At 36.7% G+C, this 26,588-nt stretch overlaps 1 protein-coding gene across 7 annotated transcripts in view; it reads right to left on the bottom strand.

Moving 5' to 3' along the window:
• GCFC2 (GC-rich sequence DNA-binding factor 2) overlaps positions 1-26,588 on the bottom strand; it is a 49,863-nt gene that overhangs the window by 18,798 nt on the left and 4,477 nt on the right. For 5 of the 7 annotated variants that reach the window (XR_012065249.1, XM_072951567.1, XM_072951566.1 and 2 more), the window contains exons 3-10: positions 23,352-23,573; positions 22,347-22,444; positions 17,403-17,518; positions 6,838-7,024; positions 4,903-5,026; positions 3,845-3,926; positions 2,530-2,642; positions 1,567-1,766 (exon numbers count right to left, since the gene is read on the bottom strand). Coding sequence is in view for 4 of the 7 variants with exons in the window: in XM_072951567.1 (XP_072807668.1) it covers positions 1,567-1,766; positions 2,530-2,642; positions 3,845-3,926; positions 4,903-5,026; positions 6,838-7,024; positions 17,403-17,518; positions 22,347-22,444; positions 23,352-23,573 (1,142 nt within the window). In the remaining 3 variants the exon portion in view is untranslated. Of the gene's footprint in view, positions 1-1,566; positions 1,767-2,529; positions 2,643-3,844; positions 3,927-4,902; positions 5,027-6,837; positions 7,025-17,402; positions 17,519-22,346; positions 22,445-23,351; positions 23,574-26,588 lie in introns of those variants that run through there. The other 2 variants (XR_012065250.1, XR_012065251.1) reach the window with 2 other exon arrangements.

Raw genomic sequence — 26,588 nt, 5'->3', positions numbered from 1 at the left:
CAATGTATGCAGCACCGGCCCACCCCAGCGAGGCAGGACGACACGAGTAAGACATGATGTCCAGGCAAAAGGAAAGGAAGCTGCACTCCATGCATTCACCCTTATCCAGAACAGCCCACTGTGTGCCCAGAGCCTACTAAATGACTAGTACTGTTTGGAGCAAAATACACAACTATAATAACAGCAGCTGAGACAGCCAAAGAATCTGCTTACAAAAATATACTCACATCATGCAAAATTCCCTTCTGGCTCTCCTGATTCTCACTGGCACAAATGTGTACTCTGCATGTGGTTCAGCTTGTTACTAAGCAAATAGCAGACGGCCAATTACTGCTTGTTGACTGACAGCATGAACAGAACTCTGCTGGGCATAACAGACCTCTCAGTTCAGCCTGAGTTGTTAACAGTGAGCTGCTGTCCTGCCAAATGCCTACCACTTTCCCAGGGATAAGCTGGTTCTTATCCTATGAACACTGTACGGCCCTGAACGTGACACAGAGCCTACAGACATGCATGACTAGGGCCGAGGAAGAGAAATGACAGGGATCCATCCTTTACTTGGGTAAACCTTTATTTGCAGCTCTCCTCTCTTCCTAGAGTTTCATTTTTCATTTCTGTTTGCTTAACAACCATGTGGATATCCCACAATCATTTCATTGTCTATAAGGTAAAACTTCCTTCAAAACCTTTTCCCTCTCTGAAAAGTCACCATTTATTTCTATTGATGGAACAGCCATTGTACTAATAACTCAGAATCCAAACCTTAGGGTCATCCTTTGATGTGATGTGTTAGCAGCGTTTTCAGTATTTTACTGATTCTTACTTCGTAACACTGCTTGTAGTCAACCCTCTCTTTCCCTGTCTTTGTCACCCGTCACCCCGCACGGGGAAGACATCACTCTGCACCTGGGCTGTCCAGCAGCAGCCTTTCAGTACACATCTCCATCTCTCCCTCCCTGCCCTCCAAGTTAGCCTACTGCTCAGGGCTTCCTAAAACAGGACCTTAATCATGTCACTCCTCCCATTATCAACCAAACAAGTTCGCAACTCTGCATTTAGGATCTCTACAGTCTCTAGGCTTAACTAACGCTTCTCCCTGGATACCTTCATGAAACACCTTTTCCTTTCTCCCTCTTTCTGTTTAAATCCTGTATGCCCTTCAAATCCTCATTTAAACCCCTCATTTTCATGTCACTTTCCTAACTAAGGACTCCCAATATGTCATCTCCAACTTCAGAGCTTTTGGTACCTAGTTTGAATGTCACTCAGCCAGACTGTGAAATTCTTCGGGTCTAATACTACCTTTACTGTTTTGAGTGATCTTCAACTTAACATAGACGAGGATAAAAAAAAAGTGTTTCCTTTACTGATGTTGCATCCCTCAGCCTTCAACAGAGGGAGAACCAAAGAAAGACGAATGCAGACCACCCCCACCAAAGCACTAATTATCATGTCAATTCCAGCTCTCAAGGTGAGGTATTTTACAGCTAACTTGGTAAACAAGAGTTCATTTAAGTAACTAACGTGATCAAGATTATTTTTTTCACGTGTTAATAAGCACAGTACCTTAAGAGGGTTCCAATCAATCAACTGAAATCGTATTAAGGGATTTAAAAGCTTCGGGATGCATAAACTAACGAAAGCTTCATAATAAGAATCAGGAAACTTTTCTCTCCATTGTTGAAATTTCAGTAAAATGTTCTGGATGTTACAAAAATCATCATGTACATCTTCAAATATCTTCTTACGATCCTGTAAAATGTCACCTGTGAACAAAATGAGTCTCTGTATATCACGTATTTTAAGTCTGCGATCCTTAAGTTTGCTTCCTACAAACACAGTTATGTGTAACTATGTCATCGACTGAGCTGAAAACCTTCCTTTGATGTGAACATGCAAATTAGTGTTCACTAAAAATCACTTTAGTCACAATTAATACTAATAATGTCTACCATCTACTGAGCCTGTGTTATATGCCAAAGCAGTGCAAATACGTTATCTCATTTCAGCATTATAACTATCTTCCCTGTAAGGTAAGTGTTACTAGCCTACCTACCTACTTAAACAAAGAACAGGCAAACGAAAAACATTATCAGATGCAGCGAAGTCAAGGAATCTGCTTAAGATCACACAGAATAGATCCCCTCTTTGAACTCACCTATTTGACTGCAAAGCCGACTCCTTCGACTATACTCATGTTACATTCTCCTAATGTTAAAAAAGGGCTCTACTAAATTCAATTATTTTAAATTCAAAATGATAACACAGAAAGTATGCAGTAGAGAAATGAAACCAAAAATATTCATGGTTCCTTTATAGCAGGTGATGAAAAAGGTAGAGGGTAAAAACTATAAAGATACAGGAATACTTATCATGCTCCTCCACTTTATCCATTTTTCAGCGGTAAGGACAAGCCTGAATTTTCCCAACTATTTTAGATTGCTTACACGTTTAAGGGCAAACATAGCAAAGCATTTCCCATCATTCTGATACTTTAAATCGAGACATATTAGAAACTTGATAACTGACCTCGGCTTTTCTGGAAGTCAGTCATGTCTGCTGAATGTAGTTCATCATCACTAGACGTCCCTTCCTGGTGAGTACAATTCTCCGAAAGTGCCCTTGCTTGTCTTCGTCGTGCCCTATGTTTTGCGAGAAACCAAAAAAGATTAAAAACAAATAGCCTCTGTTCAAGATAAATGCTTTAAAACATAAAGTCATCATTTATTTAAAATGCCGAGACATAAACCATTGTATCTGCACACAACTTTATGTTACCATATTTGACATTTTACCTTCATTAACCTGAATTGGTTCTCCTTCTTTTTGGTAAGACACTCCCACAGGCTACCCAGACTTGGAAGAGGGGATAACAATATAGTTAGGACCGGCTTTTAGTTATGAGCCATTCCCAGCCTGATATATGCCATTTTACCCATTCCTTTTGACTGATTCAAATATATCAGTGTGTCTTCAAACCATGGGGTACAGGGTTGCTTAACTAAATTCTGATTTTACATCACTCTCATAAATTAATATTCTAGATTATGGTTAATTATACTCCTATGGTCAACTGTATTTAAGCAGTGGAAAATACTTGCTCAATGACGTTTTAATGCTGGAGAGGGTGTAGAGAAAAGGGAACCCTCCTACATTGTTGGTTGGAATGTAGTTTGGGGCAGCCATTATGGAAAACAGTATGGAGATTCCTTAAAAAACTAAAAAAAGATTTGCCATATGATTCAGCAATCCCACTCCTGGGCATTTATCCAGAGAGAACTCTAATTCAAAAAGATACATGCACCCCAATGTTAACAGCACACTATTTACAACATCCAACACATGGAAACAACCTAAACGTCCATCAACTCATGACTGGATCAAGAAGATGTGGTGCACATATACAACAGAATGCTACTCAGTCATAAAACATAACAATGCCATTTTCGGCATAATAGATGGATCTGGAGATTGTCATTCTAAGTGAAGTCAACCAGAAAGAGAAAGAAAAATACCTGTGATACCACTCATATGTGGAATCTAAAAAAAAGACACAAATGAAAACAAACTTACGGTGACTGGCAGGGAAAGGGAGTGGGAAGGGATAACTGGGAGTTTGAGATTTCAGATACTAACTACTATATGTAAAATAAGTAAGTTTTTACTCTGTATAGCACAGGGAACTATATTCAATATCTTGTAACCTATAATGAAAAAGAATACGAAAAATGTTTGCATGACTGAAACATTATGCTGTACACCAGAAATCAACACAACTTTGTAAACTGATTATACTTAAACTAAAAAACAAAAAGATGTATGCGTTAAGTCTTTATATAGTTACCTTCGAGATTCAATCTCTTCTAAACTCCACTGACTTTTCTCATCTACAGCCAAACTTCTATTTGTTGACGTCTCAGCTTCGCCTGTTAATTAAAAAAACTGATTTTGTACTAAAAATTCTCAAAAGAAATAGACTGAAACACTTTGAAAACAGAAGTTATACCTTAGGTGTACACACATATCTGTGTACAGAAACACACCCTCACACAGAACATGCTAAAACTGCGTGTGTCACCGTGCAGTGAGGCTGCAGTGCCAACTCCCCGCCCCAGCAGTAACAGGCACTGAGTCTGCCAGCTTCAGAAAGCGCGTCTCGTCTGGTTCACACAGTTCAGCCCTTGGGAACAGCAACAAAACTCTACTACAGAGCTGCTTCTCCCTTGTATTCTTTTCCAGTCGTCTTCACCAGTTTTTCTGTCCTTGTGGTCAAATGCTAGACACATCTGCATTACCAATACGTCATTCGTACCATTTCCTATTTTAGCATGTACCATAATTTATGACCAACTAAATGTCATGTATTTGAGTCATTCTGATTTTGCTTTTGTCAGCTGCTTGATGCTATGGTCTCATTTCTTTCTCTATACACCCTGACAGCACCTTATTCAAAGGCAGACATCTCTGAAAATACAAAACCAGTGTGAGAACTAAAGGGCAGCATCCAAATCTTTCGTAATGAAATCTCACAGATGATTCTATACCTAACCCACCAGACTTTCTTCAGCTTCCATAACCGACCTGTGGAGGACCATGGAGATGCTACAAAGTTAGATTTCTGATACAGTCTATATAGTGATGATGTCATCTCAGTCAGTAAATGATAATATAAATACTTTGTGTCAAATCCTAAATGATTAGAAGTTATAATTATTATTTTTTAGTTTTAGATTTAATTGAAGACATTTTGAGGCCTTGGCATTTTTGGAAGAGGGTAGGTGATAGGTTAGTGGGAAAACACTCAAAAAACATTTTTTATATAAGAGTAAAAATATTTTTATCCTCCACCTGATACTTTAGCTTAATGAATAATAAATCACATTGAACATGAAAAACACTAACATGGTAACTGTTGTAAATACGTTGATTCATGTTTTAATTCATCTTGCCTGCGTTTCATAAAGATCATGGCTTGTTTTAAAAGAAGTGCGTGCATGGCTGATTCTATTTCTTGGATGCTGATAATCTGAAATACATATATAAGTAACATTTTATGGGTCATCATTAGTGAATTATAAAAAAATACTAGTTACATATAAGCATATTATATGTTCAGTTCTCACATACAGAAACATTTTTAATACTATCACATCTCAATTAAAAGAACATAGAATACAGACTTGTGGTTACCAGGGGGGTGGAGGGTGGGAAGGGATAGACTGGGATTTCAAAATTGTAAAATAGATAAACAAGATTACACTGTATAGCACAGGGAAATATACACAAAATGTTATGATAACTCACAGGAAAAAAAATGTGACAATGAGTGTGTATATGTCCATGAATGACTGAAAAATTGTGCTGAACACTGGAATTTGACACAACATTGTAACATGATTATAAATCAATAAAAAATGTTAAAAAAATTTTAAAAAATTAGGAAATAGAAAAAAAAAAAAGAACACTGCGAGGAACAGACCTAGCTGCCAATACTTTCAATACTCGTAAAACCAGAAAATCAACTTAATGTCCTAAAACAGCTATAAACATTATAAATAATGAAATCTAATGGGCTGGAGTCAGGAACACGTGTAAGAGTGGATAGATGAGGAGAAGGATGTTTTTTTGAGACAGAAGAGGAGGAAATGACGAACGCAGCTATTTTTCACAGGAGGAGGTGGGCAGACTAGAGGGGAACACTGGAGGAGGCTGGTGAAATTTGAAGAAAATGGAGAATGAAAGACACCTAACCAGGCAAGTCAGAAAGCTGAAGCAGAACTGAATAATTAATCGAAACTGGCATTTTTCCATTTTATGGGCAACAATTCTCCCAACTCTGATGATGTTCCGTATCTGCTGCTATGGATTCAAGCTTTGGCTGTAATTCTTCTACTGAATGAAGAAACTACGTTGTATTAAACACTTCAGAGAGTAACTACCAAGTGATACTAAAGGTACTCAACTTAAAACAGTGGGGGAGGAAATACCCAATCATTTGGTAACACTCTAAAAGGAAATAAAAATGCAGAAAGGAGAGTATTTTTTTAAATGGTTAGCCTACTTAAAAAAAAGACAACTCAAGACCCCAGTGTAAAGACTCAGCATGTGTAAAACAAAAACAGAAATTATAACAGAAAGGAATGATTTATGTATCTAATTAACACAAAAACTTCAAAACATCTGATGTCAAAAAACTGCTGCAAATAAAATCAAAAGACAAAACAAACTGGAAAGTTTACCTACATCAAATAGGATAAAGCATTAACATTGTTAAGCAATAAAGAGCTGTTTATCATATTCTGGCAAAAAAAAAAAAAAAAAGGAAAACAAAACAAAACAGAAAAACACCAAAACCCTGGTATGAACCCAAAAGACAACAGGGCAAAGGACATGAACAATTCAAAAGAAGAAAAACCGCATGTGTCAATAAAACAATGGGTTTGTTTGAGAACAAAATAAATACGTAAAAACAAAAACCATTTTTAATGTAGTAAACTAGAAATTAATACAATCTTTCTGGAGGATAATTTAGCCTTAAAGATATTTATACCTTTTGACTTAATAATTTACTTTCTAGTAATTTTTCTTAAACACATGGAATATTAACACAAAAATTTATATATAAAACTTTACACTGCTATCCGTAATTGCAAAATAATAGCAAAAAAATCTAACTGTCCAACATCAAGGAAATGCTTAATATCTTAGTGTGTCAAAATGTGTAGGAAAAAGCCTAGAGGAAAGTATTTAGTTGGGGGATTTAGACTTCAAAAAAATTCACATGGTAAGGGAATTTCTCCACAAAAAAGAAATGGCTAAATATTTACAGATATGTACCTTTTCACTAAGACAGTCAATTAAATTTTCCACATAAATTTTCATGTTCTTATAGAATTTAATATTTAGAGCTTGATTTGATGAATTCTCTAAGTTCTGGATGGTACTCTTTGAGCTCTTGATGTCTTGTATGTATTTTTCATACTCCCTCAGGTGTGAGCGGTGAGTATCCTGCAGTAATGTTAATCTAAATAAACAAAATAAAAACAAATAAAAAGTGCTTTATATTTCAAACTTTGATTTCTACTATCGTAAGTAGCAGTGTAATGAAAATTTTTTCAAAGCTACCTTACAGAGACCACCAAGGAAACTGACAATCACATATAAACCAGGGTTTATGAGACTTGTGGAGCAAAGGAGGACACCGAAGTAACAGAGGTCTCAAAAGGACACTCAGAGGCTTTTAGGTGCTGGAGCTAATCACAGGGTAGTTTCAGAGAAGTCAGTGTGAACTGATCAGAATTCTGTAATCTAGATGAGGTGCTAGAACATCAGTGTCGTCTATCCGAAACACAGGAGTCCACGCGGAGTTACTATCAGATCAGCCTGTGGTCTTCTCTGGAATACAGGTACCTGATCGGGCATTAAAACCACCTGAGCATGTTACAGTTAGCTATCATCTATCTGTTTTGCGACTCAACGGTTTCTGTTTCACTTGTCATTAGAGTCTCATGTTCCCTGAGGAGTGTTTCTTTCCTCTGTTGCTGCTGTAGCCCCTACATCGCTCTGCTGAGTCCAGACAGCGCACCTTCTTTCGCCTCTTATGAGTATCACATGCATCAACTGATGCAACATGAAAAAACTGTCAAATGTAATTTAACATCTACTTATCTTTTAAAATTCACTTATCCCTTACATATACATACCAATGGAGGAATAAGAAACACTTAACATCTGGAATGTGTTTTTCACTACTACTTGATACTGTGAGCACATTACAATTCAAGAATTAACTACAAATAACAAATTCATAGTATCTGGACTTGAATCAGACAACATTTTTAAAATTATACTCCTGCTAAACTCACTAATAAGCACTTGCTTAGGCCAAGTGTCCTCTTCTCAAGTCTCCTTGCAACACTTATTGTATTTGTCTTTCAAAACCTTTCTTCGCTTTATATAAAAAATAGTTAAGAAATAAACCAAGATAATAATGCGTAATAAACATTATGAATAAAGTGCTTTAAGTACAATATTACTGGTTATAGCAGTAAACTTTTAAGTACATATATGAAAAAACAAGGCATGGAACAGGGTAGGTAAGTGAGCTTCATTTTCACATTAAAATGGGGCAATATGCAAGTATATATGTGCTTATATAGACATACACATGCACTGCTTCCTTAAGGAAACATCGGAAGTTGGTAGCAATGGTTCCTCTGGGGAAGATGATTTCCTTTTCTCTGTATAAGCTTTTGTATCATTTGACTTTTTTGTCTTTAAATTGTTAAGAATGGATTTTCTTTTGAAATAAAAAACCTAATTAAAACAAAAGTATACTAAAGCTAAAAATAACATTTATTCAGATAAAGTGAAATGCTAATCTTTTTCAGTGATCTGCTATCTTTTTAATATTCTATTATTCATGCAAGACAATCCTCTCATTCAAACACAATCTCAAAAAAAAAAGGAAAAAGTTCTGAGTTATATGCAATTCTAGATGCAACTGCTGTAATTCTAGCTCTGTATCAGAAGAGTAAATGGTAGTGAAATTATTACAAAAATAATCTTTAATCAAGACAATCTCATCATTTAACATCACTATTGAAAAACACTGATCTAGAACAGAAGCTGGCAAACTTTTTCTGTAAAGGGCCAGACAGTCAGTATTCCAGGCCTGCAAAGCTCCACGGTTGCTACTGCACGTCCTCAGCTCTACGCTGCAGCATGAAAGCAGCCAGACAACACGTAAGTGCACAAGACGGCTGTCCTCCAAGAAACCCTCGTTACAAAAACAGGCAGTAGGCTGGTATTTTGCTAATCTCCTAGCATACGGAGATAACCTGACATCTAGAAAATGGTACATCTAAAACTTTCATTAATTTACTGCACTATAAAATGTTACAAAATGTCCTTTTCTATATTAAACTATTTAAATGAACTATGACCAACATACTTTAGTTGCATGTGCTCAAGGAATGAAGCAACTTTAAACCCAATTTATACGAAAGATACAGGAGAAGAAAATTTTGAACCTATTCCCAAGTATCAGAAAAAATTCTCAGGTATTTAAAAAAAAAGAAATTAAAAGATTCTTCACGACTACTTGCTTGGTGGCAGGAGAACCAAGCTCTCTCCTTGTATCAAACGGTGTAAGGACAATTAGACTTTTACTGTCATATTTATTCTTTTACGTATCTAAAGGTGCACACTAGATCCTGACTAGTGAAACAGAAGATGTAAATATTTAAAACAAAACAACCTCTCACAGGGTTTGCCTTATTTTTCACAAAAGGTACTATTTATAGTGAGATTAATATTATTTATTGAAAGATAACTATTAGTTGCAATAGATAATGGTTATTTAGCTGTGCTTCAGAAATGTATTTGTATCAGAAACCATAAAAATATACCTAACTTTTACTGAAGTTAACCTTCCCTGGAAATTTATCTTAAGAACAGTTTAAATGACTTATAGGAACAAAATGTTCATTATCATGGCATTATTTATAATAGACAAATTTAGAAATCAAAATGTCTAAAACAGAACTACTTAAATAAATATCAACTATATAGATGAATGAAATATTACTATGATTATTTTCTACTGTAATCAAAAACATATGACAAAATCTACAATCTTAACCATTTTAAGTACACTGCAGTGGTAGTAAGGACAAGCAGATTGCAGTGTAACAGATCTTTACAACTTTTCCATCTTGCAGAACTGAAACTACACACACTGATCAACAACAACTCACCTCCCCGCACCCTTGGCAACCACCACTCTACTTTCCGTCCCTAAGAGGTTGACTCCTGTAGATGCCTCACGTAAGAAGAATCACGCAGTATTTATTTAGCTTTTTAAACTGGCTCATGTCACTCAGTCCTCCAGGTTCATCCACACTGTAGCATTACAGGGTTTCCTTCTTTACCACTGACAGTATTCCATTTTATGTAAATACCACGTTTTCTTTATCCATTCATTGGCTGATGCCCATCAACAGGCTGCTTCTACCTCTAAGCTATCGCAGTCAATGCTGTGATGAACAAGGGTGTACAAACGGCTCTTCAACTGTTTTCAGTTCTTTAGGTTATATATCCAAGAGCGGGGCTGCTGGATCATATAGTAATTCTATCTTTAACTCCTGCAGAAAAATCTCCATATTGTTTTCATAGCAACCGCACCATCTTACATTCCCACCAACAGTGTTTCCTTTTCTCTACATATTTAACAACACTAGCAAATTCTGTATTTTTCATAGCAGCCACCCTAATGAGTATGAGGTGATAGTTCACAGTGGTTTTGATTTGTAACTCCTTGATATCAGTGACGCTGAGCATCTCTTCATGTCTGTTGGCCACTTGCATGTCTCCTTTGAGAAACGTCTATTCCAGGCCTCTGCCCATTTTCCAGTTGGACTGCTTTTTTGTTGTTGAGTTAAAGGAGCTACTCATGTATTTTGGGTAGTAACCATTTATCACATACATGGTTTGCAAATATTTTCTCCTATTCCATAGGCTGCCTTTTCACTCTGTTGATTAGGCAGCAGCTTTTTAGTTTGATGTAATCCCAATTGTCTATTTTTGTTTTTGTTGCCTGTGCTTTTCTTTCTTCGGTCCTTTTGAGACTCCATGCGAATTTTAGGATTTTTTTCTATTTCTGCAAAAAATGCCATTGGAATTCTTATAGAGATGCCCTGCATCTACAGACTGCTTTGGGGTAATATGAACATTCTTAACAATATTAAGCACTGTACTTCATGAACATGGGATATCTTTCCGTTTATTTTCATCTTCAACATCCTTCAGCAGTGTTATGTAATTATCGGTGTACAAATCTTTGGCCTCCTTGACTAAGTTTAACCCTAAGTTTTATCCTTTCTGATGCTATTAGAAGTGTTTTCTAAACATATTTTTTGGACTTTTCATTGCTATGCATAGAAACAGCTGACTCTCATGTAGTGACTTTTTATTATGCAGTTTTGATAGACTTATTAGCTCTAACAGGGTTTGTGCGAGCGCGTGCACACATACGTGTGTGTAGGTGTAGTCTTCAGGTTTTCCTACATGTAAGATCATACTGTCTGCCAACAGAGATAATTTTACTTCTTCCTCTCCTATCTGGATGTCTTTTTACTTCCTTTTCTTGTCTGAACTCTCTGGCTAGGGCTTCCAATACTTCGTTCAATGAAAGTGACAAGAACAGGCATCCTCGCCTTGTTCCTGGTCTTACAGGGAAAGCTTTCCGTCTTCCACTACTGGACATGATAGCTGTGGTCTTCTCATTTATAGTCATTACTGTGTTCAAACATCCTCAACAAACCCCTAGCAAACTGACTCCAACAGTACATTAAAAGGACCATACAGCATGATCGAATGGGATTTATCTCAGAGATACGAGGACATTTCATTATCTGCAAATCAATCAATGTGATACACCACATTAACAAACCGAAGAATAAAAACCATATGATTATCTTAATAGATGTAGAAAAAGCTTTTGATAAAATTCAACATCCACTTATGATACAAACTTCAGAAAGTGGGCATAGAGAGAACATACCTCAACATACTGAAGGCCATATATGACAAACCCATAGCTAACGTCATATTTAATGATGACAAGCTGAAAGCATTTCCTCTAAGATCAGGAACAAGGCAAGGATGCCCAATCTCGTTACTTTTATTCAACATAGTTTTGGAAGTCCTAGCCACAGCAATCAGAGAAAATAAATAAATAAAAGGAATCCAAACTGGAAATGAAGAAGTAAAACTGTCCCTGTTTGTAGATGACATACTATACACAGAAAATCCTATTGAGGGTACCAGAAAACTACGAGCTCATCACTGAATTCAGTAAAGTTGCAGGATACAAAATTAGCTAACAGAACTCAGATGCAAATCTATACACTAACAAAAAAATTCAGAGACAGAAATTAAGGAAACAATTCCATTTACCATCACATCAAAAATAACAGATACAAAATTGTAAACTGACTATACTTCAATTAAAAAAAAAGTTTAAAAATATGAAGAAAAGAGAATCCTTGTGCTCTGTTGGTGGAAATGTAAACTGACGCAGCCACTATGGAGAAGAGTATGGACGTTCCTCAAAAAATTAAAAACAGAACCACCATACAATCCAGCAAAAATAAATCAATAAATAAAAAGTAAAACACCTAGGAACAAACCTACGCCAGGAGGCAAAGGACCTGTACTCCAAAACCTGTAAGAAGCTGATCAAAGAAACGGAAAGTGACACAAAGAGATGGAAAAATACACTGTGTTCTTGGATTAGAATAATCAATGTTGCTAAAATGGCCATATTACCCAAGGCAATGTACAGATTCAATGCAATCCCTATCAAATTACCATTGACATTTTTCACAGAACCAGAACAAAAAATGTTAAAATTTGTATGGTAACACAAAAGACCCCAAATAACCAAAACAATCTTGAGAAAGAAGAATGGAGCTGGGGGAAATCATGCTCACTGTCTTCAGACTATATTACAAAGCTACAGTAATCAAAACAGTATGGTACTGGCACAAAAACAGACATAGATCAATGGAACAAGATAGAAAGTCCAGAAATAAACCCATGCACTTTTGGTCAATTAATCTATGGCAAAGGAGGCAAGAATATACAATGGATAAAAGACAGTCTCTTCAATAAGTGATGCTGGGAAAACTGGATAGCTACATGTAAAAGAAAGAAATTAGAACATTCTCTAACACCATATACAAAAATAAACGCAAAATGAATTAAAGACCTAAATTTAAGACTGGATACTATAAGACTCCTGGAAGAAAATATAGGCAGAACACTCTTTGACATAAATCACAGCAGTATTTTTTTCAAACCCGCTCCTAGAGTAATGGAAGTAAAAGCAAAAATAAACAGATGGGACCTAATTAAACTTAAAAGCTTTTGCACAGCAAAGGAAACCATAGTCAAACAAAAAGACAACCTAGAGAATAGGAGAAAATATCTGCAAATGACGTAACTGACAAAGGACTGGTTTCCAAAATATACAAACAGCTCACAGAGCTTAATGTAAAAAACACAAACCAACCCAATCAAAAAAGGGGCAGAAGGCCTAAACAGATATTTCTCCAAAGACATCCAGATGGCCAGCACGAACATGAAGATACTCTACATTGCTAATTATTAGAGAAATGCAAGTCAAAATTACAGTGGGGTATCACCTCACACCAGTCAGAATGGTCATTATTAAGAAGTCTACAAACAATAAACACTGGAAAGGGTGTGGAGAAAAGGGAACCGTCCTATACTGTTGGTGGGAATATAATTTGATGCAGCCACTTGGAAAACAGTATGGAGATATTTCAAAAAACTAAAAATAGATTTACCATATAAACCAGCAAACCCACTCTTGGGCATACATCTGGAGAAAACTCCAATCTGAAAAGATATATTATACACCCCAATGTTCACGGCAGCACTATTTACAATAGCTAAGACATGGAAACTATCTAAATGTTCACTGACAGATGACTGGATAAAGAAGATGTGGTTTATATATACAATGGAATATTACTCAGCCATAAAAAAGAATGAACTAATGCCTTTTGTAGAAACATGAACAGACCAAGAAATCATCATATTAAGTGAAGTCAGTCAGACAGAGAAAAAATATCATATAACACCACTTATATGTGGAATCTAAAAACTACAAAAGATACAAATTTTATTTACAAACCATAAATAGACTCACAGGCATAGAAAACAATGTATGGTTATCAAAGGGGAAAGGTAGGGTGGAGGGATAAATTAGGAGTTTGGGATGAATAGATACCCATTACTATGTATAAAATAGATAAACAACAAAGACCTACTGTATAGCATAAAGAAGTATATTTAATTTCTTGTAATAACATACATTGTAAAAGAATCTGAAAGAAATACATATCTCTCTCTCTCTCTCTCTCTCTGAATTGTTTTACTATAGACCTGAAACTAACAATATAAATCAACTACACTTTTGTGACTTTCCATTCTTATTCCTGTTACTCACTTCTAGTCTCACCACACTGTGTTTGGAAAGATACTTGATTTGATTTGAATCTTAATTTGTTAAGACTCGTTTGTGATCTAACATGGGATCTATGCTGCAGAGTATGCTGTATGTGCTTGAAAAGAATGTATATTCTGCTGCTGTTGGGTAGAACATTCTGTATGTTTGCTAGGTCCACTTAGTTTTGTTCAAGATCACTGTCCCCTTAATGATTTTCTGCCTTGATGTTTTATAAATTATTGGAAGTGTGATATTGGTCCCATATTATTATTTATTGCTATTTCTCCCTTCAGCTCTGACAATATTTACTTCACATAGTTAGATACTCCAATGTTCAATGCACGTGTACTTACAATTACTGTACTGTCATGATAAACTGATCCTTCTATATTGTATAATATCCTTCTATTTCTTGTAGTTTTTAACTCAAAATCAGTTTCTCCAAGTAGTGCCACTCCTGCTCTTTTGTTTACTGTTTGCATGTAATCTTTTTGTAATCTTTTCACTTTCATCCTATACGCACCTTTAAATCTGAGTCTCTTAAGGATAGTATATTGTTGGATCTTGTTTTTCTTCAATCCAATCAGCAACTGTATGTCTTCTGATTGTAGAGTATGATCCATTTATATTTAAACTCATAACTGATATTAAAGGACTTACTATCACCATTTTAAAATGGCTTTGTGTCTCTTGTAGTTATTTTGTCCCCCTTCCCCTCTTGCTGCCTAGTTTTTTGTTGATTTTTCCGCAGTGACATGTGTTGGGTCCTGAAAATATTTTCTTTTTCATATCTTCTATAGGTATTTTCTCTGTGTTTACCATGGGGTTATAAAAAACATCTAATTCTAAAAATCTATTTTAAACTGGTAATCTAATTTCAATCACATACAAGAACTCTACTCCTTTATATCTCCCCCTACACTTTTTGTTATTGATGTCACAAATTACATTTTAAAATTCTGTATCCCTTAAGATAATGTTAGTTTTTTTTGTGCTTTTATGTATTAAATTCTACACCTGAAAGAAAAGTGATTTTCAGATGACTCTTACAGTATTACAGGATTCCTCATTTATCTATATATTTATTTTTACCCAATAACTTTGTATTTTTGTATGCTTCATGCTACTGTCTAGCATCCTTTCATTTCAACTTGAAAGACATCTTTAGCAATTTCTGTAAGGCAGGTTGAAGGCGAACTCCTTCAGCTTTCTTTATATGAGGTCTTTATTTCTCCTTCATACGTGAAGGACAGTTTTGCTGGATACGGTAATTTCTGTTGGCAGTTTCCTTCTTTCAGCACTTCATATATATCATGCTACTCCCTTCTGGCCAGTAGTATTTCTGTTGAGAAATCGCCTGTTAATCTTATGGGGCTCCCTTGTACATAATAAGGTGATTCTGTCTTGTGGCTTTCTAAATTCTTTCTTTGCATTTATAAAGTTTGATTACAATGTGTCTCAGTGTAAGCTTCTTTGGGATCACACTTGTTGGGGTCTTTTGATCTTCTTGAAGGTGAATATCCATTTCCTTCCTCAGATTGGTGAGTTTTTGGCCATGACATCTTCAGATAAGCTCTCTGCCCTAGTCTGCCACTCTTCTATTTCTCAGATTCCCATAATGTCTATGTTGTTCTGCTTGACAGCATCACATAAATCCCTTAGGCCTTCTTCACTTTTCTTTGTTCTTTTTCCTTTTTGTTACTCTGACTTGGTAATTTCAATGACCAGTCTTTGAGGTCACCGCTTGTTTATTCTGCTTGACTGTCCGCTCCAGTGAGTTTTTCAGTTTGGTTACTGCATTCTTCAGTTCCAGAACCTCTGTTTCTTTTTAAAAACAGTTTCTATCTCTGTTGATATTCTTTGTTCACTTATCATCTCCCTGATTTCTTTAGTCTGTGTTCTCTTACGATACATTTAGCTTTTTTAAGAGGAGTATTCTGAATTCTCCATCAGATAATTTACAGACCTCTGTTCCTCTGAGTTTGGACATAGAGATTTATTTCGGTCCTTTGACTGGGTCACGTTTCCCTGTTCCTTCATGTGTCTGATTATTTTTTCTTTGTGTTTTGTGTACCTGAAAATGCACTTCAGGGAAATTTCTCCCCCATATTAAACTGTTCTCCTTAAGTGCATTTCAGTCAGTCTGGCTGGAGATTCCCAGTCGGGTCATGGGGGAAAGAGTGTCTTCTCAAACCTTGCATGGAGGATGCACCTTCTTTGGGCTTCTATATGGAATTTCCCAATTCGAGAGGTTTGTGGGTTTCTTTTTCAGGAGTTTGTGGTTGGTCCATCTGGTGTTTAAATTACTGCAGGCTTTCTGGCTCTGCAGCAAGCTGCTTAGATCTCTCTTGTCCTCTGTGGCCCTCAGGCACCCAAGGTTTGATGGTCCCTATCAGTGCTCTGGGATAGACAAGACAGAAACGAGTCCCCCAAAAGCTGGAACGCATGTTCCAATCTTTTCCCTTCTCAATGGAGAAGCCAGCAGTTGAGTATTTTTCTCTCCATCAAAAGCAGTGCTGACTTGTGGGAGGGGCTGATGCAGTGGTAATAAAATGGCTTTCCTTATCCATTAAAATGTAGCTATTCTGGGCTTTGAGTCTGTCTGGTGTACTACAACTTCCTAACTGATTTCTGGAGGACTCATAAAGGTTTCTTGGAAAGTATGTTTTTTTTCCTTTTTTTTTCTTAACTTTTTTTTATTGATTTATAATCATTTTACAATGTTGTGTCAAACTCCAGTGTTCAGCACAATTTTTCAGTCATACATGGACATATACACACTCATTGTCACATTTTTTTCTCTGTCAGCTACCATAACATTTTGTGTCTATTTCCCTGTGCTATACAGTATAATCTTGCTTATCTATTCTCCAATTTTGAAATCCCAGTCTATTCCTTCCCATCCCCCGCCCCCCGGCAACCACAAGTCTGCACTCTCTGTCTGTGAGTCTATTTCTGTCCTGTATTTGGAAAGTGTGTTCTTGTTAAGCTGATGTCTCTGTGGGGGAACGAGGTCTGTGGCTTCTTATTCTTCTATTTTGCTGCCATCACTCCCAACATATTTTTAAAAATTAAAAGCTACTTAAAAATGCAGATAAATGCTTATGAAAATAGCAAGTAAAAAAGCAGAATTTGATATTACTGATTGATTTTCACTATATATCTCTATTATAAACAGTAAATGAGACATACACAAAAATAAAAAAGGAAATCAGTTATGTTAGTGTGGTCACACAGGTGATGCTAATTTTTTCCTATAAATCTGTTTAGTATTAGTATTAATAGTTAAAAAGACTACAGTGCTGATTTTTTTCACTATTAAACTTCTACAAAAAATGTAAATTTTGAAATTAATATTACTTACCTAGTATTTAATTGCTTCTTTATAATTTCTAAGTTTACTGGTGGAAATGAAATAGAAGCATCAAACTTCTTCACTGTTTGAGAGTCACTGCTGTGAGAAAGATCTATGTCTCTTCCCTAGAAATAATATGAAAATTTGTGTTGTTATCACCATCCATTAATCTTACAAATATTAACAGCATGAAAGGAGGTTGGATACATCAAGATCTTACCAGCTCAAAATTCCATGCCTTTGACATTTTTCACAGTTGGAATAAAATCTTTTTAAAATTCTCACACAGTTTTAAAATTTAGAACTTTAAATCCACATGCAAGAGGCAAATTGCAAAATCTTATTTTTCATAGAAGCTTGGTTCTCAGTGTTTTTAAAGCTAATTCTGTTTATGGTCTAATATACTCTCAAAACATCAAATACCTGTTTTCTATGATAGAAGTTGCCACCTAACTCCAGTCTACTCAGAGGAAATCAAATGGAAGTCTTCTAGTGGGTTTTCTCGGTAAAGCGTTTAATTTTATTTAAGCTACTATTATTTGGATTTTGTTACTTTATCCTCTTTTGCCCCCAAACCCTAAACATCTTTCAAAGACTCATTCAAATTTTACCAGGTTTTTCAAAACCTCATCTACCTTCTCACCTACAAACCTGATCACTCACTTGCTCCATTGTGCCATCTCAGGGCACTGAACACAATTGTCACAGAACTTGCAAGATTTTACCGTAATTATTTTTATCTGTCCTTCCCCTGTAAAGATTGCACATCCTCTTGTCTACCACTGTTAAGTGGCTATAGTGGCTACCAAGTGATATAAAAAGAGAGGTTCAGGTGCTAGTATCCCAAACCTGTGAGTATCACCTTGAGTGGCAAAAGATGTGAGTAAGCTAAGAATCTGGAGAGGAGCTTATCCCGGATTATCCAGATGGGTCCTAACTGGAATTAAACATACCCTCATAGGGCAGAGGGAAAGGAAGTTTTGGGATGCAGGAAAATGAGGTCATTGAAGATGGAGTAGAGAGATGTAGCTACATGCGAAGGAATGCCAACAGCCCCCAGGGGTTAGAGTAGTGAAGGAATAGATTATCCTCTAGAGCTTTTCGGACGGAGTATAGATAATCCAACTCCTTGATTCTGGACTTCTGGCCTCCAGAAGAGTGAGAAAATAGAATTCTGTTGTTTTTAGCCATTCACTTTGTAGTAATTTGTTACAGCAGTCACAAGAAACAAATACTGTGGCATGCAGTAAATCTTTAACAAAGGAATCAGTAAATGCACCCACATTAGTAATAAAAATGCAAATCAAATAAACTTTTTGAGATTCCATTCTCACCAACTAAACCTTCACCTAAAGCTGGTAAGATTATTGTGAAACACTCCCTTAATATCGGTGGCACTACAGATTGATTTAAAATTTCTCTAGAAAGCAACAAAGAAAAATACAGTTAAGTGCCATTAAAATGTTCATCTTCTTTATTAGTAATACCATTCTTGGCCATTACCTAAAGAGAGTAGTTGAAAAAACACATCAGAAGAAAAGAAAAAGAAGGAAGGAAAAAAACCAAGCAAATATTTACCAATTCTTACCAATAATGGCAAAAATATTCAGATTGCATATAACCTAAAATGTTCGCTAAAAAAAAAGGCTCAAAAAATTACAATTAATCTACTCCAATAAATACGCAACTTTAAAAATCAGTCGTTATTTTAATTATGTAGGAACGGGGAATCAGAATTCAAAACTATATGCATATTGTGGTTCCCAAACTGTGTACCAAACTATTCCAATGAACTCAAATGGGCGCTGTGAGATATTTTAAATTTTTTTAGTGAAACATAACAATATTCAGTATTTGTTGGAACTACTAGTTCTAAACAGTTCAGTTTCAATATTAGATTGTGCTACATTCCTTCTGATAGTCTTACTAGTGAAGCTGGGTTTCTGGTAAACGAAAAAAAAAGTAATGACTAAAAATCAACGTGAAAGTGGAGGTGGGATCACAGCGTCCAATCGGATTCCAAGGTACGACAAGTCACGCAACGTTCAACAGGTGGACACATCCCACTGTGGTTACTAAGTAAAAATATTTTTTCTTCAATTTATCTGTAGTATTTTTTCTAAATAGCTACTAAGTGATTAGGAAATAACCTAATTAAATTCTACGGAACTAACTACTTAATAAATGGAATTGCTTTGTAATTCTTTTGGCCTGGGGTTCCATAAGATTACTGAGACACTAAGGGCTCCATGAATGAGAGTCTGGGAAACTCTGATGTACACTATGACAGCAAGTCAACAAATACTTCAAATAAAAAGAAATTATGCAAACTCAAGCAGTTAAGAGTAAGGACTACAGCATGTTTTTTTCTCAAAGTACTGTTTAAATCCGTTACTATACTGAGTTCACTAAAAACAGAGGGGGACATCAAGCCTATTATAATCACAGAGTCAAAATCGTTTCTCTGGTCAGAGATTTCTAAATTACAACCAAAGGCTTACCTTAGTTTTTTAGTTTTAATAACATGAAGGTCTTACAATACTTTCTTGCTTAGAAGAGTAAAAAATCTTTCAAAGCATTCCTATTAAAAAGATTAAATATAAAACCCTGCATTTGTTATACAATTTATAAGCACTTGGATTTAGATTAATCATTTTGAGCCTTACAGCCATCTATTCAGGTAGCAGCACTATCACTCCCACATTATTGATGAGAAAACTGAGATTTAGAAAAATTAAATGACTTGCTCAAAGCCATACAAGCATTTATTGAGCACTCATAATATTAGGCACTGTGGAATATAACACTAAAAAAAAAGTTAATAATTCTTGACCTTATGGAGAGTGTATTTTAGTGGTAGAGCCAGAACCCAAATCCAGCACTTGTGACCCCAAATATAGTATTTCTTTTGTTTGCTTGTTAGTTTTAATTCTATTTATTTGTTTAAGCTTCACATTTAATAAGCATTTACCATATAATATATTGTCAGTTATCATAAAATAAAGATATGATTACCCCAAGCAGCTTACAATATGTGGAGAGTACCTATAATCTAGTGGGAAAAGAACGTAATTCACATGGTGCAGCAGGTTAAATGACGGCCTCCCAGAGACAGGTTTACATCCTAACCCACGGAACCTCTGAATGTGAGCTTATTTGGAAAAAGGGTCTTTGTGGTTGTAATTCAGTGAAGTTATCTCAAGATGAGATCATCCTGGATTATCCAAGTGGGCTCTAAATCCAGTAAGTGTCTTTATAAGAGACACACAAAGTAGAGGCTCAGAGAAGTCCCCGTGCAAAAGGAGGTACAGGTAGAAGTTACGTAGTCACAAAGCAAGGAATACCTGGAGCAACCAGAACTTAGAAAAAGAAAGAAAATTTTCCACTGGGAGATTTGATGCAATCCCTCTAAAAATACCAATGGAATTTTTCATAGAACTGGAACAAAAAGTCCTAACGTTCATCTGGTGACACACAAGAGCCTGAATTAGCCAAAGCAACCTAAGAAAGAAGACAAAGGCAGAGGTATCAAGCTCCTTGACTTCAAACTACACTACAAATGTAGCTACAGTAATCAGAACAGTACGGAACCGGCAAAGAAACAGATACACAGATCAACGGAACAGGACAGAAAGTCCAGAAATAAACCCACGCACTTATGGTCAATTAATCTACGACAAACGAGGCAAGATTATAAAATGGGGAAGAGACAGTCTCTTCAGTAAGTGGTGCTGGGAAAGCGGGACAACCACACATAAAAGAAAGAAATGACAACATTCTTTAACATCTTATAGAAAAATAAACTCAAAATGGATTAAAGACCTCAGTGTAAGCCTGGGTACAATGAAACCCCTAGAGGAAAACGCAGGCAGAACACGGTGACACAAAGACAGCAATAGTTTTTTCAAACCAACTCCCAGAGTAATGGAAGTAAAAGCAAAAATAAACGAATGGGACCTAATTAAACTTCAAAGCCTGTGCACAGCAAAGGAACCATGAACAAACAAAAAGACAACCTACAGAATGGGAGAAAGTATTTGCAAATGATGTGACCAACAAGGGTTGATTTCCAAAATACACAAACAGCTTTCAGAGCTTAGTATCAAAAACACAAACCAACCCAACCAAAAAGGGGCAGAAGACCTAAACAGACATTTCTGCAAAGACATCCAGATGGCCGACACGAACATGAAAAGATACTCTATATTGCTAATTACTAGAGAAATGCAAATCAGAACTGTAATACACCTCACACCAGTCAGAATGTCCATCATTAAAAAATCTACAAACATAAATGTTGGAGAGAGCGTGGAGAAAAGGAACCATTCTACATTGTTGGTAATGTAAACTGGTGCACCCACTAAGGAGGACAGTATGGCGGTTCCTTAAAAATCTAAAAATAGACTTACTATATGATCCAGCAATCCCACTCCTGGGAAACAAGACTCCTTACAGATACAAAGAGCAAACTGGTGGTTGTCAGAGGGGAGAGGGATGGGGGTAGGGTGACGCAGCCAAAGGGGATTAAGAGGTACAAGATTCCAGTTATAAAATAAAGTCACAGGGATGTAATATACAGAGTAAGGAATATAGTCAGTTATTCTGTAGTCATTTTGTATGTGACAGTTTCTAGACTGATGGTGATTCCTTTCATAATGTATTTAAAAGTCAATCACTATGTTGTACATGTGAAACTAACTTAATACTGTATGTCAACTCGACTTCAGTTAAAAAAGAAAAAAAAAAGAAAAGAAAAAATAACTAGAAAAAAGAAGAAAAACAAAAGAATTCATCTCTAAGTCTTTCAAAGGGAACACAGTCCTGCCAATACCTTGATTTGAGATGTCTAGCCTCAACAATTGTTGAGAATAAATATCTGTTGTTTTAAGCCATCAAGTTTGCGGTAATTTGCTACAGCAGCCATAGGAAACGTACACACAGTACATAAATTACCTCTGTGATTTTAACTGCTTTCCTCATCTGCTGCTGTTCCCAAATATCCTGATTTGTATCTTCTTGACTTTCTTCGCTTGTCTCTTCATTTTTGGTTGCTAGAGAAAAAAAAAGTTCATGTGTAAATATTCCATATCTTCCCATTCTAACAGCAGCAAACATTTTTGGGGAGCTTACAATGTGCTGGCTTAGCACCTTTTATATGTGTTAACTTATTCTTCACAGTAATTCTGGGACGAAGGCACTATTATCACCCTCACTTTATAAACAAGGGAATTCAGATATCAGGAGGTTAAATAACTTCTCCAAGCACTGTGTTGAACCTGTGACTTGAATGTAGCAATCTGACACTCATCACCAAACTGCCTCACTCAAAACACAATGGGCTCACATACAGAAAAAGCTTAGAAAAAAATGAAACATCTGGTTTTATCAGATTCTCAATTCTACCTAAGAATCTAAATCAGCAAAAATAATCTCTGGGTTAACAGAAACCAAAAGTCCCATTCTAAAATAATATTATTTGAAATGACAATAACTTTGGTAAAACAATATTGTTTACATATGAGAAACGTGAAGATAGTCTTTTGAGAACAAACAATTATTGGCTGAGGAAAACTTTTTACTAGAGCAGGGAAGATTTTAATATATGACACCTAAAATCCCTACAGATGCTTTCATGTTAAAAAAAAATCTTATAAAGGTGACAATGAAAGTTTTCAATATAAAAAAGTAAGATACTATATAATTTTGCTAACCTGCCAAGAAAGATCAAGTGGAGATCAGATAACAGTAAACATTATTGCACATACCCTTTGATAATAACATGTTGATACAGACATGTATTTCAGAAGCCGTGATGTCAGTGACCTAAATTGGTATTTAAAAAAAACCCTTAAACACCCATGAGACACTACATTATGTTTTTATGGAGTTTTTTTTTTTACCATAATACTATATTCTAATGAAAAATGTTTATACATCATAAATAAATTAAATACATACTTGTTTCTTCAGCCATTCTTTGCCTAAGCGTCTGAAGCTTTGGCATAAATGGAATTATCTTTTCATGATCATCAGGCTCACTCTCAGAATCTTCACTGTTTTTCTTCGTACCAGAGATGAGGGAGACATGCTTTACATCCAAAGAAATATAGTCCTCTTGGGCCCTGGCCAATTTACGTGTTCTATAGGCTGCCCGAATAAAAGCTGCATCAGGGATGTTTACTGAAAGAAACAAGGAGGAGGGCATTGATCACAAAACATCAATAGAAATAAACATTACCAATATTTAAATAAAGGAAAAAAAGCACTATTTTTTCAACTTTTTTCACTATTTTGATATGAATATAACTAAATGATCCAAAATGTGTACCAATGGAAGATAATTATTTTGATAGAGATTAAATATAAATTAGAGAAATGAACCAAATCTAGAAGTATCAGAAAATACAGTGAAACCATTCCATTCATCTTTTAACTCTTATTCACCAGGTGCTGCTGCTGACTTTTCGTTGAGGGCTCGCTCTCTCTCATTTCCAGACCCTCTGAGATTATCAGGGCAGGGATGTGGAGAGGGCTGAGCATGGAGTCGCTCAGTCAGGGAGAACTGCAGAGGTCAGAATGGGTGGTAGAGCGGAATGAGTCACAAAGCAAGAAAGACATTATACGACGACCTGTTCCTCCCCTTCGGGAATCCAGGCACACAGGGCGTGAGAAACAGACTAAAACCCAGCACACCGTCAAATCAGCCTTCAAGGCCGTGTGGTGATTCTCATATGAATAAACTAAAAGAAAAGTTAAAAAGTATAAAAGAAATAATCAGGTTATTTACCAGGTGAAAAATATTTAAGGGACAAATTCTTTTAAGAGACTTGTTTGATTTTTCCTTTACTTTATACAGTACAAACCACATTAATATAGACTCTGTCAACTCAAAATAAGTTTCTGCATGCATGATCTAAGCTGAAATTTAACTTCACACTTTGGAAAAAAATTGGTTTCTTAAGCAAAATACTAAGGTAAACAAAACAGCAAGAGAAATCTTTATCATTTAAGGACTTCAAAATATTAAATCAGGAGTGCCAAGCCACTGAGCAAAATTTTCTAACCATTCCCACAAATCAGTCTCAATTCTTTGAGAAATAAATAGAAAAGGTATTATATGCATGGAGATGCAGAAATACTCTAATTTTTGAAACAGAAAAAGAGAGAGAGATTTCAGAAATTACAGACCAAAATACTTGACACCAGTCCTAGAAAACAAAAAGTGCTTGACATAATTATGAAGCAGAAAGTGGTGAGCCCTAGGAACTAATATGTACTCATTAAAAATAAGGAGTATCAAACCAAGTGATTTATTTTTTATAAACGAGAATTATTTGCAGGATAGCATCAGGAAAATGATTCAGGCGACGTGTCTCTTCATCCTCCCGAAGCACTGTGGGCAATGTTAAAAGTATACAGAGGAAAAATCACACAGTGCACTGGATCTTGAACTGGCTGAGTAACTACTCCAGAAACAAAAATATAAACAAAAACCTGATTATGAAGCAATGTAAGGATCCGCAAGACGGCTCTGAATTCTGTCTTCCCTTTTTTAATGCTTTTATTGTGAAGTGAATTAAGGCAGGATGACATACCTTTAAAGCTGGAAGTTACAGCTGGCACAATTTAAAGCAGAATTAAAATTCAAAAACATCACAGCAGGTTCTGTATCAGCATTTACTGACCCTTACTACACGTCAGACCCCCTGAGAAGGCTGACAGTCTGCTGCTAATTCGGCTTCCATCCCAGAGATTCAGACTCAGTCGACCTGAGGTAGAGCTGAGCAGCAGGATGTTTTTATAGCCCCCTACGGGACTTCACTGTACAATCAGGGTCAAGATGACACACTTAAGTTCAAATACTCAAGCGTATAAACACAGAAACAGGAATACTTCAACTGGAAATGATTCAGCTGCAAGTGACTTAGTGGGGTTTAATTAATGGATCACAGGCCATGGACTCACTAGTGAGATACTACTGTTACTATAAAGCCAGTCCTTTCTCAAGCTACAATAAAGAAATAAAAGTTCAAGGAAGAATATTCTTTCCTGTCCTGTCTATACATCTAACACCTAGCTCAAGGGTTCCCACACAGCAGACGCTGGTCAGACATGGGATGAATTAATAATGTTAGCATATTGTTTTATAATAATAAAAACAGTTTTGCAGACTTAGAACTCACAAATAATTTTCACATACATCATGCTATCTAAAGAGTAGAGGTTAGGAGAGGGATCAAGATGGCAGAGCAGGAGGACGTGGAGCTCACGTCCCCCATAAACACATCAAAATTTCGTCTACATGTGTAACAATTCTCAGAAAACCAACTGGAAACTGGCAGATCTCCCACATAACCAAAGCTGCAAGAGGCTCTCCATGTAACTGGGCAGGACAGGGGAATAAAAAGGCATCAGGACGGGACCGGCATCCTTGGGAGAGGTCTGTAAGGGAGAGGAGGTTCACACAGGCAGACTCTCACCTGGGAAGCCCCCTGCCAGCTGGGAAATCCGCTGGGACAGACAGAGGGGCTGGGGAAGCCTAGGTTCTTCTGTGAGGAATGCCGGCAAGCTGGCTTGCTAACAATCAGGGTGGAGAGGACCAGTGCTAGTGACTGTCACCTTGTGGCACTTCCCAAGCTTCCCCTGACCTCCCAAACCCAAGCGTGCATCAGGCAGGGTCACAAACACACCAAGTGCTGAATCTCAGGCAGACAGGACCTGGGAGAGGACTCCATCTACCTGTGTGGAGACAGCCCGGAGGGACGGGGATGTGGTCCAGGCTGAACAATGGAGCCCGCTGTCCAGTACACACGGTAGGCGTGGGTCTGGCTGTGGCAGACTTAGTCAGAGAGCACACCAGGCGGCACCACAGAAGTGCACAGTGGCTGGGTGTTGAGGCTCGGGCGGACAGGCCCCGGGCAGCAGTGTGCAGAGATTCACTGCCTGGTGGGAGTGCTCCAGTCCTGCCTACCCCACACCTCAACTTGGAGACAGAATTGGGGCTGACGGTTCTGGGACAGGGCTGACACAGCGGCAGCCCAGGTCCCAGGCAGGAGCACGACCACCTTGATCCCACAGCCACAGGGCCCAGGCCTCCAGCTCCAGCCCACTCTAAACCACAGCCTAGTACTAGGTCTGACGAACGAAACGGAGAAAGGGACACAGCCCAGTGCTGCTTCTGGATGGAACTGCAGT

This window comes from Vicugna pacos, chromosome 28, assembly GCF_048564905.1.
Source record: "Vicugna pacos chromosome 28, VicPac4, whole genome shotgun sequence".
In the NCBI taxonomy this organism is placed as follows: Eukaryota; Metazoa; Chordata; class Mammalia; order Artiodactyla; family Camelidae; genus Vicugna; species Vicugna pacos.
The sequence above is the reverse complement of the archived record's forward strand: the minus strand, read 5'-3'. Positions and strand labels throughout refer to the sequence as shown.